The following is a 13896-nucleotide window of genomic DNA, read 5'->3' on the forward strand; positions in this document are numbered from 1 at the left end:
TGCAGAGTCTGGCTGGGGTCATCTGTGAGGTCAACTTTAAAAAGAACATCAGAGGTTTGTAAGGTACTGAATATGGCTGGGACTTGTAAAGAAACCTGGCCGTTTTCTCCTGATACTGCATCTATCTTCACTGAAAACTTAACAGCTCACAAGCTTATATCCCTGTGGCACTGTGTCAATACTCTTAAGTATATGCATTGCCTCCCATAGAATATTTTACCAAAATTATTGATATTATGTCAAATGCTCAGCGAAGTAATGAATATTTCAACAACCATCTGAGAGTTCATGGAGCAGGCACTGGAATTAACAGGCCCTGTATTGACCTAAAACAAACCTGTTCTTTGCTTTCTGATTTCTCGATATAGTCTTTAAAGTATTAGACACTTGGCTCATAACATAAACACATATAAATCATAAACAAGGCATGGCAGTGCACATCTGTAATCCCTGCTGCTGAGGAGACTGGGCCAAGAAGCCCCAAGATCAAGGTCATACTGGTCAATCCAGCAAGATCACTTAAAAACCAAAGATGGTTTATTACGAAGATTGGACATTAATAATTTTTAGAACATCAAATCACAATACAGTGAGAGTGCTTGACAGATGAGTAAATATTTGCCACTTGAATGTGGTGTCATAAGGTAAGGATATTATGAACACAGATATGAATTTGTCTTTGGAACACATTCTCTTTTAATATGAATTGTATTAGTCAATTTCAGAGAAAATCCTAGGTTCTAGGTTACCATAGATGGTATTCAGACTTCGACAGAACCTTGTATTATACATAAATGCAGTGTGTGTATGTGTATGTATTACAGAAATTCTACATAAATGTAAAATGTAAACTCAGTTTTCACACTATATCTATACCCTGTGATCACAGTGAGGTCCATAAGAAACTCTGATTCACTAACCTCCAAAAGGCAGCCTCTATATTTAGAAATGATCTCAAACCTAGAATATAAGAAGACTTTTTGGTGGTTGGGGAAAAGCCAATATTTCTAATGAACTGGTGAAAACAGTTCCCATCTGCTAAAATAAGTCATTTTTTGTCTATTTGGACAGACTTTTGGATTTTGGAGAACTGAGGTTTCCTTTGTATGTGGAACTTATCTCAGGTTGGGTTTCATATCACTCCCTGTATAAAAGGATAGAACCACAATAGGACTTTAAGACATGGTCAGTTCCTTTTAAGTCAAACCCCAACCTCAGTATTAAGAACAATGATGCTCCCAGAGACAGCTGGAGACAGCCATCACTGTAATGATTTCAGCTCTTTCCCTTAGGGCTACCATATTTCTAAGTCAAAGGGCATCCTTAGCCTACCAGGACAATGAGCATCTGATTAATGAGGTAGTGCCACTATTCTGATAGAGTAATTGATCATTTCCAATTAATTCCTGAGAAAAATCAATGTTTGCTTCCCAGAGTGTTTACATCAATTAAGTTGTGTCAATAATGAATATTGTGTATCCAGTTTTTAGGAGAGTGGGTATTCTGTTTATAACCTGTTTTTACTTTTGAACTCTGGCATACAGCAGCAGCATAAAAATTATGACAGCAAGAAAAGTACACTTTAATCCTCAACAACAAAATCCTTCTTGGGGAGAAGTTAGGGACTGTATAATGTGGGCCAGGCTAGCCTGGATTGTGTATGTAGCTAAGACTGGCTTGGAACTCATCTCTGAGTGGTTTTAACTATGTAGCCCAGGCTACCCTCAGACATAATCATGACATGGATGAACACTGATGCAACTCTGAGGTGTAAAGTAACTCTGGAAAGCTCTTGACGCTGCCAGACTGAAATCTGAGAAAGTTACCATGTACTGGGACTTGATTCTTGTTCAGATCAGTTCTACTTAAATCACTTCTAAAGTGGTTTGCACTACTTAGACAGGTGACCCAGTGAGAATGCTCTATTTCCATTCATGCCAGCAGAGCAACTGGTTCCTTATGAGTGTCAGTTGCAGTCTGGGGTTCTAGTTGCTCCAGGAGAAACAAGTCAGAAGTGGTCTTCTTCCCCACTGAGCATATTCTCCCAAGAGACACACATACAGACTATATGCACTCACGAGCAAGTCAGGGCAGGCAGCAAAAAGCAATTGTTTATCTTGCTGACCTGCATATACGCAGGCAGTTGGAAGGATATGGTGTGTGTGTGTGTGTGTGTGTGTGTGTGTGTGTGTGTGTGTTCTCCTTGAGTTAATCTTCCTAGCTGATACCTTCACAGATTTGTCTAGAGGCTTGTCTCTAATTGACTACAGATCAAATCAGACAACCAAGATTACAACCCAAGAAAATCAACTCAAAGCAAACAGAAAGCAAAAGTCAAAGAGAAATACTGCAAAACACACAAAGAAACAAAGTCTCATCAACAGAGTGGGATTTTCTCTCCCCTTAAGGCACTTCGGACTCTGAAATGCAATGCAGACTCCAGAGAACCAACGAGTGGTAGCTCTTGCAGAGGGCCCACATTGGACAATTCACAGCTAACTGTAAAACCCCTTTGGCCTCCAAAGGCATCTATACTCACATGCAAACATCTTATAACTCCCCTTTGGCCTCCAAGGACATCTATACTCACATGCAAGCATCCTCATACAGACACATATATGCATGCTTAAAGAAAAAATAAATCTAAAATAAAAATATTGCTAGAAATTAATCCTGGAGTCATAAAAAAAGCATGAGATGTCACGTATATATGTGTACATGGCAGACAGATTTGAGAGAAAGGTCAAATAAAAATTAGGACAAGTGATATTAAATTTACATATTAAGGCCTTGAAATACCAAAACTTGCCAGTACTACTTAGTATCATGCGCACTGTTGACATTACATAGATACCCACTTCCAAAAATAATCATTTGACTAAAACATGAGGCATATAGAAAGAAAAGCATATTGTCTCTTCACCCTTTTCAGCCATGGTCCCAGGTAACTTACTGCAGCACACTGACTTCAGCCTATTAAAAGGAAAATTCTGATGTGGGTCCTACTTCTATTTATTCACAAGGTGGCCCAAAGCAGTGTCACAGATACACTAAACTGCTGAGGGATTTAGAAAGTTTATTCCCAAGGCTGGCTAGTCACTGCAGGTAAAACATGGGGCTGAGTATCAGTCCTGGGAAACAGGACATATGAGACCGACCACTCCCATAGCAGCAAACTGAGATGGAGACAGCCAGTGAAGAACTTTAGGTGTGAGCAGCATAAACCTTCAAGTATAGGCCCAGCCAGTCACAGGAGAGATTAGGAACATCAGGAGTATGGTGGAAAGAGTGGGGATGCAAATGTTGAACAAAGGATCAGTCACTTGAAGACAGGAAAAAGACCACTTACAAAGGCACTGCAGTGCAAGGAGGCCCTTCTTTCTTAACAAGGGAAAGGGGACAAGTGAACTGACACCCCTGAATGATAACTGAAAATCATACACACAGCAAAACCACCTTCACACACGAACCAGGCAGGCATTTACAGATAGACATTAAAATGCTTCTCACCATGAGATGTTTCCCCAAAGAATCCTAAAAACAAAACAAAATAAACAAAGTCTACTAAGTAAGTGAATGGAAACACAATCACAGAACTCACAGAATCACTGAAATGGAATTGATAAAACTGTAAGGAAATAAAGATGTTCTTTACTACATGAAACGTCGGTTCCTCTTCAAGCAAACAAAAGTAAGACAGCAGAAAATGAGCTGTGAGAGGCATCGGGACTAAAACTTCAAAACCACAGAAGCTAAACCACAGAAGTTAGCTGTATGTGCCGGCTCATAGCTATAATCTCACCATTTAGGAACCTGAGGAAGGAGGATCCCCTACAAGTCTGGCGTGGGCAGACAGTGAGTTCCAGATCAACCTAGGCTAGAGTGAGACCCTAAAACAACAAAACTAGAGCATGACTCAGCTGTCACTCCTGTGTGTAATAGCACAAAGGAATCCAAGTCAGTAAACAGCAGATGTAAAAGACGGTTCACACAGATCAGTGCTAAAAAAAGGAATTTGATCATAGGAGAAAAAAATATGTTATTGCTTTCTTCAGATAACTGTATTAGTTGTTTGTACTTGTGTCCTAAATCAGAATTAAAATTCTGCACTATATATCCTTTTGCTCTATTTCTAAAATTAGGAATTAATTTTGTGAATTATGGTCATTTACCATGGAGAAAGTGTGTTGAACCCTGGAAATTTACTTAGCAAATTATTAACAAAACCATTTATTATTAAGTTTAAAACACTTGAGCAGACAAAGTTGTTTTGTTTTTTTCGAGACAGTTTTTCTCTTTGTGTAGCCCTGGCTGTCCTGGAACTTGCTTTGTAGACCAGGTTGGTCTTGAACTCAGAGATCTGCCTGCCTCTGCCTCCCTAGGGTAAAGTTGGCTTCTTAGTCAGAGAACAAACACTCAAAATAGTCTCCATCCAGTAAACATGAGGAAAAAAACAGAATCAGACATTTAAACACCTGATACCAGGTTAGGGTTATTAACTTGATAAATGGCAGAAGTGGTCTTGATTCTCTTAATTCACTAGATTCCTTCATCATACAACCCAAAGGGATATGTTTACACATAGTGTGCTCTAAACACTTAAGTGGGTACTCAAGAAATGCTTTAAACCATTTGCTATTATTTTGGCTTTCAGAGTAGTGACTTGTAAAGAGAACAACATTTTCTGAGCAATGCAACTTTAATGCACATAAAGCTTGGTAAACAGGTCAAAGAAAGCAAGTCTAGGGCTCTAAGTCTAGCCCAGTCAACTCTGAAGTTAACACTTGATGCCACATGTTGCTGGTTAAACAAAACTTTGTACTACTGAAGAGTGTTAGGAACCAAGTAAATCATAAAAAAAGTATCCTTCTTGGAAAATGTAAGGTTGCCTTTTCCTTTTAGAGTGAATCTATTTTTAGTATTCTTACAAATTAGCTTTATACAAAACAAGCTGTAAATTCGATGGCTTTAGGAATTCTTTCAAGGTTAGGGATGTAGCTCAATGGTGAGCACTGTCTAACATAGGCAGGGTCCTGGATCCATCACCAGAAAAAAACAAATAGTATAAATATTGTGCATATTATATATATTTATATTATGAACCATTTAAAATTGGCATCTGAACAATTAGGTTTTGGGAGCATGTATATAGGGAATTGGCGAGAACACTGACAATTTGTAAACTGCATAGTCAAGAAGTAGCAGGATGCTGTGCATAGAGGCTTTGCTGAGAAGTATGCTTGTTATTCCCTCTATGGGACAGGGTTTGTCCAGATGCCCAGCCTGGGAGCTGAGAATCTAGTCTAGCATGATCCCACACTCAAGCACCACCAGGCAGGGCCAGCAGGAGGTCTGTCCAGATGCTCATCCCAGGAACCTCGAAATCTCCATCCAAGGCTTTGCGGGATCTTAGGGTCACCAGCACCTCTTCCTGCAGACATGGCTGGGCATGGCACAAACTCTGCAGCCTTCCGCACAGCTCTTCCCAGGGCATGTCGTCCATCTGTGTGGGGACCCAGGCACCCTTTTGCAGATCATAGCGAAGCCGCGTGGCCCACGCTATGAGCAGGTCCAGGTAAGCGCGAGACAGTGCGTGGTGGCAGCCTGCCACGGAGGCCAGGCGCTTAGCTGGCAGATGGCGGCAAAAAGCGGCCAATACCTCGGGACTGTCTAGCAGCCAGGGCAGTAGTTTCTGGGTCTCATCCGCACCCGCAGGGTCCGTGGCCTGGGCTGGCTCCGGGTCTGCCTCCCGCAGCAGCGCCTCGGCCGTCACGTCGAGCACGTGCCCCCGCGGCCCGCGCGCCCACAGCGCGTCCAGGAGTTTGCGCGCGGCCGCGGAGTCGGCCCCGCCCAGCTCCCGCAGGCGCGCGTCCAGCAGCTCCGCGTGCGTGCGCAGCAGCGCGCCCCTGGGCGCGTCCCCGCAGAGGCCGCACAGCAGGCGCAGCGCGCTTCCGCGGCGCGCCAGGAGGACCAGGCGCGACTGTGGCACGTCGTCCCGGGGGTCCGCGGCGGGGCCCGGGAAGAGCAAGCCCGGCAGCGCGCGGACGGCGGCGGGCGCGAGCGCGCGGTTCCGCAGCAGGCGGAGGGCGAGCCGCGCGTCCCCGGACTCCAGCGCCGCGAAGCTGCGCAGCCCCAGCGGCCCTCCCCGCCCGGGGAGCCGCCTCTCGAGCGCCTCCCGCACGCGGCCGCGGCCCGCGAAGCGTCGGTACACGTGGAGCAGATAGCGCGCCCACTGCAGCGCCCTGCGCACCGTCGCGGCGTCCCACGTGCCCACCAGCGGCCCACACGACAAAGCCAGCAGCTCGGAGAAGCGCTCGGCTTGCTGCACAAGCGGCTCCATGGCGGCCGCTTCCGCCCTGACTTTCCGAGGCGCGAGCCGATTGGACGTGAGCGTGAGCGCCCGCCTCAGCGTGCGGTGCCATTGGACGACGGCCGTGTCAGTCTCGCACCAGGGTTTCCGGGGCACTTTGGCGCTGGAAATGAATTAGGGGAGAGTCCTAAGTTTTTACTCTGGGTCTGGGAGAGGACGCGTGAGTGCGTGTTTGAGCGCTAAGATTTTATGTGCCCTTTATTTTAAAAATGCCAGTGGTAGGCATTTCGACGCTTCCCCGAAAGGGGACCGATGGTCGTCATTATTAGCAGTGCGGATGTGATCTGCTTGCGAACTCAAAGCTCTTAAATGGCCCGTTTTCCAGGTATTTGTGGAACCAGGACCCTCACACGCTGTGCTGTGTTCCCGGAATTTTTATTCCTTTTTCCATATTTATATTCTTTATTGATTCTGAGGAAACCTATCAATAAATTGTGCAAGCAGCCTTTCAGTTTTCAATCCTGCTTCGACTAACCTAGTGACTGGCAGCAGTATCCGGAGGCTTACTGGCCAAGCTGTAAATGAAAGTTTAAGCTCAAAATTAATACACATATTTATGATAGACTCTGTATAGTTCTGGGCATTCTTATCAGAACATATAGTTAAGCCAGTTTTACTTAGTTTTTAGCCACTAGCCCAGACTATAGTGTTTGGCCTTGTGATTTTATTTTAGTCTAACTGTATGATAGGTTTTAAAGTTTCTGGTAGTAGCTGTTAGGAATTACAGAGGTGGTCACTGGTTCATCCACTTACTGAATACTAAGTCACGTGGTGTGATAGCCAGTGAAGTACAGGACTAGGGCAGTTGAGATAAGTGTAGTTAAATGCTACCCACAGGAAACACTAACATTCCTTAGAGAGTCTTTAAACTTCATAATGTGATAGACAAAAATAAGAGTAACTAGATCTTCGAGGTTAGGGAAGGCCCCATTAAACCTTCCTTTCAACTGAATGCCCAAAGGACACACCTCTGAAAAAGCTTCAAGGCCATGGGAACCATTAATAAGTCTTACGCCATCAGAGTGAAAGAAAACCAGATCTAATCCAGGATGAGAAAGAAGTCCAAAACAGCTTCATTTCCAAGTGGCTGGGACAGTGCAGAGAAACGTCACCAGCCCTCACCTTCTCAAAATCAATATATGTTAAATCTCAGCACCACAGTGAGTAATTATTTGTTTCACAGTAGCCATTTTTTATTAAGTAGCTATGCATGCCTCAGACAGTTTCCCATCAGAAGAAAGCACTTTGGATTTGGAACCAGTTTTCCATTTAATTTGGAACAATCTATCTAGACGCTGAAAGATGATAAACACTTTAATTTCAAGAAACCTATGCACTTGAGGCAGACATTAGGAAGGTTCCAAACCCATGTAAGTGTAATGCAAGTCAGATTTTGTGTATTTTTAAAGGGCCAGGTATGGTGTTTTTAAAGACCAGTTGGAAATGGATAGGAGAGTGCCAGAAGGCTGTATGGACTGATCTTTGATTTAGGCTGCACAAATATTTGCACCATTAAGGGGTAGTGGAAAATCAAGTGAGAGGAATCGCACAAGTTAAAATGTCAGTGTAAGATGTGAATATTGTATGCTGAGGATGGCAGGAACAACCTTCCACCTGCTGGTCACACTCCGCAAATTCCCAATATGTAGTAAATAGAAACAGAAAATGGAAGCCGGGTGTTAGGAAGCTTTTATTAAAATAGCATTTCATTCAAACACAGGAATGAGCAACATAAACAACTAACATAAGACACTTTCACCAAGAGCCTCCCTCAGGGTTCTGGAGAAGATGGAAGTCATATATGTGACATACTGGGGTAGGTTTTTGTTGCTGACTTTCAATAAGTACTCTGTGGTGTTTTCAGTAAGAGATGTCCACCTTCGGCTTTGGTGTTTGAATACCCTAGTTAGTAACACTGTTTGAGAAGGTGTAAGATCTGTGGCCTTTGAGAGCTTAAAACATCAACTACTTCCAATTTCATCCTTTTCTGCTTCATGTTTGCAGGTGAGCATGTCAACTCTTAGCTTCCTTTCTCTGCTGCCTTGCTTGTCTCCTGCCACGATAGACTCTTGCTCTACTGAAACTCTGAACCGTAAGCTTAAATAAAACCTGCTATAAGTTGCCTTGGTCATGACGTTTTATCATAGCATCAGAAATTTAACTTGTACTTTGGGATATCAATCAGTTCCACCAGCAGGGCCAGAAAATGTTAACTGAACCAGTTAATGAAACCCTGTCTTAGTTTAGGAATCCAGCTTTAAGCCTCTCTATATAACATTCTCTACTAAATAAAATAAGTTCAGAAATGGCCAGAGGAATTAACTACAGTCATTAGGCCTACAGGATTCAGAAAAAAGAAAAAAAAATCTTATTCTAAAGTCAGTAATGAGTCTTAAGCTGAACACCAGGCATGCTTATGAGAGAGTTTCTTTTTCAGGAAGAAAAAATTAATGAGCAGTCCTCAATCTGAATCTGCTTACAAATACCTTATATATTTCTAATTGCTTTTGTCAATCTTGTGGGGTTCTTCAAATTTATTTAAATTAAATGTATGTAGCTAAAGAAGCCCTGTCTTATAATATGTGGTTCATAAAGTTTGGCTACTTTTGGTTTGTTAATATGTACTTCTGTAGTAGATAGGCCTTGTCATGGCCTGCTTCCAATACTGCTCTTCCCAAACACAGAAGAGCAATCATCAGCATTGTCATGAGAAGTAGTAGAGGAGATTTAATCAAAGAGAGATGCAGCTGACTCCTGTAGTGTTTGCTCTCGGTCCTAGGTTGCTCATTAGATACTGTTCAGCACAATATTTTGATTTGAAGTTTTGAGCTGATACTATTTTTTGATATGATTTCTTAATGGGTATAATAATTTAGATGGCTTGTTTTAAGATATGCAATAAGCAAGACATCAACAAACTCCCTAGCTGAGAGACCAGTGAATGCAGCTCTGTCTGGTGTCCACCTCTGTCACTCTGCAGTGTTGCCCACTCATCCTGCCTTAGCCACAGCTTTCATTTGCACAGTGCTCGCTACCCAAAGCCAGTCACAGTCTGAAAATATTAAGCAGAGAATTCTGGAAATAGGTAGTACATTTTCAATTAGAGCCGTTTTTCAGAGTGTGATAAAATCCACACACCATTTTGCTTTGTCCTTCCTGACCAGTGTGTTCACCCCTCATCACTGTCAGTCACTTGGTGGCCGCCTTAGTTGGCATGTGAACTGTCCCCCACATGCTCATGAGTTCATAAATTTTGTCACCAGTGGAGGGTGTTGTGACAGAAGGTTAGGTTACCTTTAGATGGCTAAGCCTTACTGGAGGAAGTCACTGGGCAGGCCATGTTTTACAACCTGCCCCAAGTTCTTGCCTGCCCTGTAGTTCCGTAGACTGCTGACAGTGTGACCAGCTGTCTCAGGCTTCTGCCGCCATGCCTGTCCCATCATGACAACACTCCACCAAGAATGTAAAATATATGCTAAGAAAACTTGGCTTAGATTTTTACAGTAGCATTTAACCCCACAGTGCTTTTAAAGGGATCAGAAAGGACTCCGGTTTAAGTAGAATCACATTCCTTAGAAATTCTGAATGCCATTAGAATAAAAAAATACTGCCAGTGGTATCATTTGTGGCTAATGCTAACTATTCAAAATATGAAGTGCATTCTTTTGGGGCAGGGGGAATTAGAGAGAGTTTATATTCTAGAGGCACTTTTTGAGTGACCATGACACTGGAACACAAATTTCAGTTACCCCAAATTCCATGTTTCAGCATGGAGGCAGTTTCATTAAGTTTTTTTTTTTTTTTTTTAATAGTTTTACAGAATAAAGGATGTAACAATAGGGTGAACTTCATAGAGGCAGGTAGAGTGAAATGACAGAGTTTCCTATAGGCTCAAGGTACTATCTGAGCTTTTGGATTGGTGCTCTGCTAGTTAATGAGTTCCAAAGATTTGCACAAAACTGGGAGAACTGTGAACAGAATCTCCTGGACAGAAGCGGTGTCTTCAGAGATTGACTAGGATTTCAGTGGTGGAGAGATCAGAACTGTGCTGGTTCCGAGGCAAATTATATGATCTTGGGCTAGGTCTCGCATTCCTGAAGGGCTCTTCCTGGCTCACCTGTGTGAACCCTTTTAAAAAGTCAGCATCAGGACAGTGACTAATTCTCTCAAACATAAGAGTCAGTATTTAAAAAAATTGTACTAGGGAGATAGCTCAGTGAGTAAGAACACTCACAGTGCCAGCATGAGGACATGAGTTGACATCCTAGCACCTATGTAATAAGTTGAGCACGGCTCTGCATGCCTCCAGTACAGACACTGGGGGAGAGGGGACAGGTGACCTCAGGGGCTTATTGATCAGCCAGCCTAGCAAAACTGTGATCTTTTAATTTAGTAAGGAATTCTGCCTCAGGCAGTAACAGGGAGTTGAGGATGACACCTAAGTGTCATCCTCTGACCTCCATGTGTATACACATTGGTCTGTGCATCTATATACACTTAGATCCATGCATCAAACAATGTACACACACACACACATACAGTGTACATATATGAATTAAAAAATTTAAAATACAGCTTTAAGTGTTGGAAATTTTTATATAAATTAATATTTAAAGCCATTATTCTACCTTCTTATCCATATTTGGTATGGAAGCAGCCAAGATGTTTATCATCTTGATTATGTCATTTTCAGGAAAGTAGATGGAACTGTAGATCATCATGTTGTGCTAAATAATTCAAACTCAGAAGAATGTCTATTGTTTTTCTATTATGAGGACTCTAATTAAAGAAATACATAAATATATATAACATGAAAGTAGATGGCCATCATTTATTTAGAAGAGCTATGTTATGGTTTGGTGTGAATTGTCTCCATAGTCTTGTTTATTTAACACTTGGTCCCAGTAGGTGGTGGTGTTTGAGGAAGACATGGAACCTTTATGGGGTGGAGCCTTGCTGGAAGGATTACATGAGTGTTGGGGAGAGCTTTGAGGGTTTGTAAACCTTGCTCAACTTCCTGTTCCTTCTCTCTGCTTTCTGTGTGCTGTTAAAAATGTGGTCAGCCAGCTTCTTGATTCTTTTGCCGTTCTATGATGGATTCTATCCCTCTGAAACCATAAGCGAGGATAGACTCTTCCTTAAGTTGTGTTGGTCATGGTATTTTATTACAGGAACAGGAAAGAAAATGATGCAGGTAGTAAAGGGACCAGTGAGAGGGGAGATGTGAGAGGATAATGGGTGGTGAATATAAAGGAAGTAAAAATGTTAGATATATGATGATGTCTTAATGAACCTATGGTTTTGAAACAGATTACTGTCATTTTTATTTATAGGATTACATTCCAAAGAGTTTTCGTTTTTTCCCTTTAAACCTAGTGTTTTATATGTGCCTCTCAAATGTTCTTTACTGGAGCACCTTTTGCCTGGATGTGAAAAGACTGGAAACATTGCTCTAATGCAAGCCAGAAGCCACACTACATGGTAATGGAAAGTGCATTGTGTTTCCTACTATCTGACCTAGTTTTTTGTAAATAGAAAGGGGGGGAAATTATCCACTTGCCCTCCCTTTCATTAATGTGTTTTCTTCTTTCTTTCCCCACTGTCCTGAGCAGAGGAGAGCGCATCATCATGTTAGCTTTTTGACCTTTCTGCTGAAGTAATCAGTATGAGGCCTTAGCAAACAAGCAGGAGGACCAAAGGCTGTCTTCTAAGGCTGAGCATCTTCTTTCTGCATCTGCTCTGCACCATGTCCCCCTGGCAGTCCTCTAGACTTCCTGCATATGGGGTCAGACTGACTGACTGACTGACTGACTGCCTTTGCCTTGCCCAGAATTTTTTTTTTTTTTTTTTCAAGACAGGGTTTCTCTGTATAGCCCTCGCTGTCCTGGAACTCACTCTGTAGACCAGTCTGGCCTCAAACTCAGAAATCCGCCTGCCTCTGCCTCCCGCGTGCTGGGATTAAAGGCGTGCGCGACCACGCCCAGCTTGCCTTGCCCAGAATTTTATATACATTCTTCTGTTTGTCTAATCTTCAAAATCTCTCATGAGTCTGCCCTTATTTTCTGACAAGACCTCAACAGAGTCAATTGCTCAAATTCTCAGTCATATTTATAAGTCATATGAGTTCATGACTCATAACATTTTCCCTCCACACTCATCTAGCTAGTGATGAGTACTTTAATGAATGTATTCTGAAATACCTAACATTGATATATGAGCTGCCAGTCTGTGACAGAAGTCGTCATTACAGCAAGTATATGACAGGTGATGGGAAATCATCCCATAATGTAATTAACTAGAGGTGAACAAAGCATTCTATTAACAGTATGGCATGGCCAAGGTGTTGGAACAGGGGCCCAGATGGTGAAGACTTTAGAATACCTTCTGCAGTTTAAAATTATTTCTTATGATTAATGACTTGTCCTCTGTCTGACTTTATTTTCTTTCTTTCTCCTTCCTTCCTTCTTTCTTTGCTTGCTTCCTTCCTTCCTTCCTTCCTTCCTTCCTTCCTTCCTTCCTTCCTTCCTTCCTTCCTTCCTTCCTTTTGTTCTTTCGTTCTTTTGTTCTCTCTTCNTTTCCCTTTCCCTTTCCCTTTCCCTTTCCCTTTCCCTTTCCCTTTCCCTTTCCCTTTCCCTTTCCCTTTCTGTGTTTTCCCCATCTTTTGTTTTCCCCTTCAGTAAGAAAGGAAATGGGCTGTTTTATTTTGAATTGGAAGATAGCTTTCATGTAGATATGCGACATTGTTTATGTGCCTTCATTTTGTCCAATGGTTTTTGTATGTTGATGTATGAGCACCTGCCAGGAAGGAGTTTTTGTTTCTGGTTCAATAACTTTTAAGTGTCTGCTGTTCCCATTTTCAAGTCTCCCAAAACTTTTATGTGGATTCTTTAGGCACATTTTTTTCATTATTTCTCAGCCTTCTTTTTTTCTGGATGGCTGAAAGTTCCAGACATATAACGCAAAAATGTCCTAAGAGATTTATGTGTGTGTGTGTGTGTGTGTGTGTGTGTGTGTGTGCGCACGTGTTTGTGTATGCTAAGCAAATAGAAGTAGAAAAGTGCATACATATATAAACTCATTTTAATTCCCCTTTCATAATGATAGATGAAACTAATTTTTCTAATTAGTGTCTTACAAAGTAGCAAATATAGTGAGAAATCACCACGAAATCTGCTGTATTTAATTACTTCCAGACCTAATCTGGGTTATGAGATTGGGCTGCTCTGCTTATAGCATTAATGTCAAGGAATGTTCTCACAAGAGATTCCTGGTCTTTCAAAATAAACTGGCTGAAACTAGCAAAAAGTGATTAAAATAAAGTTTGCAATATTACAAATATATTTGACTGGAGGGTAACATTTTTATAGCATTGTTTCTTTGTTAATTATCAACATTTAGGTAGGAGGGATGACCTCAAAAAAGTAAAATAAATGTTTAAAATAAAAAGGGAAAATAATTCTTAGAGTGCTGCAAAAAATATCCAGTCACATTTACAGGAGATGGTCCCTGTGAAGGAGAGAAAAGTG

At 42.0% G+C, this 13896-nt stretch overlaps 2 protein-coding genes across 2 annotated transcripts in view; one reads left to right on the forward strand and one right to left on the reverse strand.

Moving 5' to 3' along the window:
• Positions 1-4497: 4497 nt before the first annotated feature.
• Positions 4498-6347, reverse strand: Fancf (FA complementation group F). Its single transcript, XM_021217934.2, has one exon. It carries the CDS (start codon positions 6338-6340, stop codon positions 5321-5323), a length of 1020 nt encoding a protein of 339 aa, XP_021073593.1. The 5' UTR covers positions 6341-6347; the 3' UTR covers positions 4498-5320.
• The window catches only part of Gas2 (growth arrest specific 2), a 141214-nt gene continuing 133542 nt past the window's right edge, over positions 6225-13896 (forward strand). The window contains exons 1-3 of the mRNA XM_021197967.2: positions 6225-6730; positions 8091-8186; positions 8375-8462. The gene's annotated coding sequence lies outside the window, so the exon portion shown is untranslated. The remainder of the gene's footprint in view (positions 6731-8090; positions 8187-8374; positions 8463-13896) is intronic.

This window comes from Mus pahari, chromosome 1, assembly GCF_900095145.1.
Source record: "Mus pahari chromosome 1, PAHARI_EIJ_v1.1, whole genome shotgun sequence".
Classification (NCBI taxonomy): domain Eukaryota; kingdom Metazoa; phylum Chordata; class Mammalia; order Rodentia; family Muridae; genus Mus; species Mus pahari.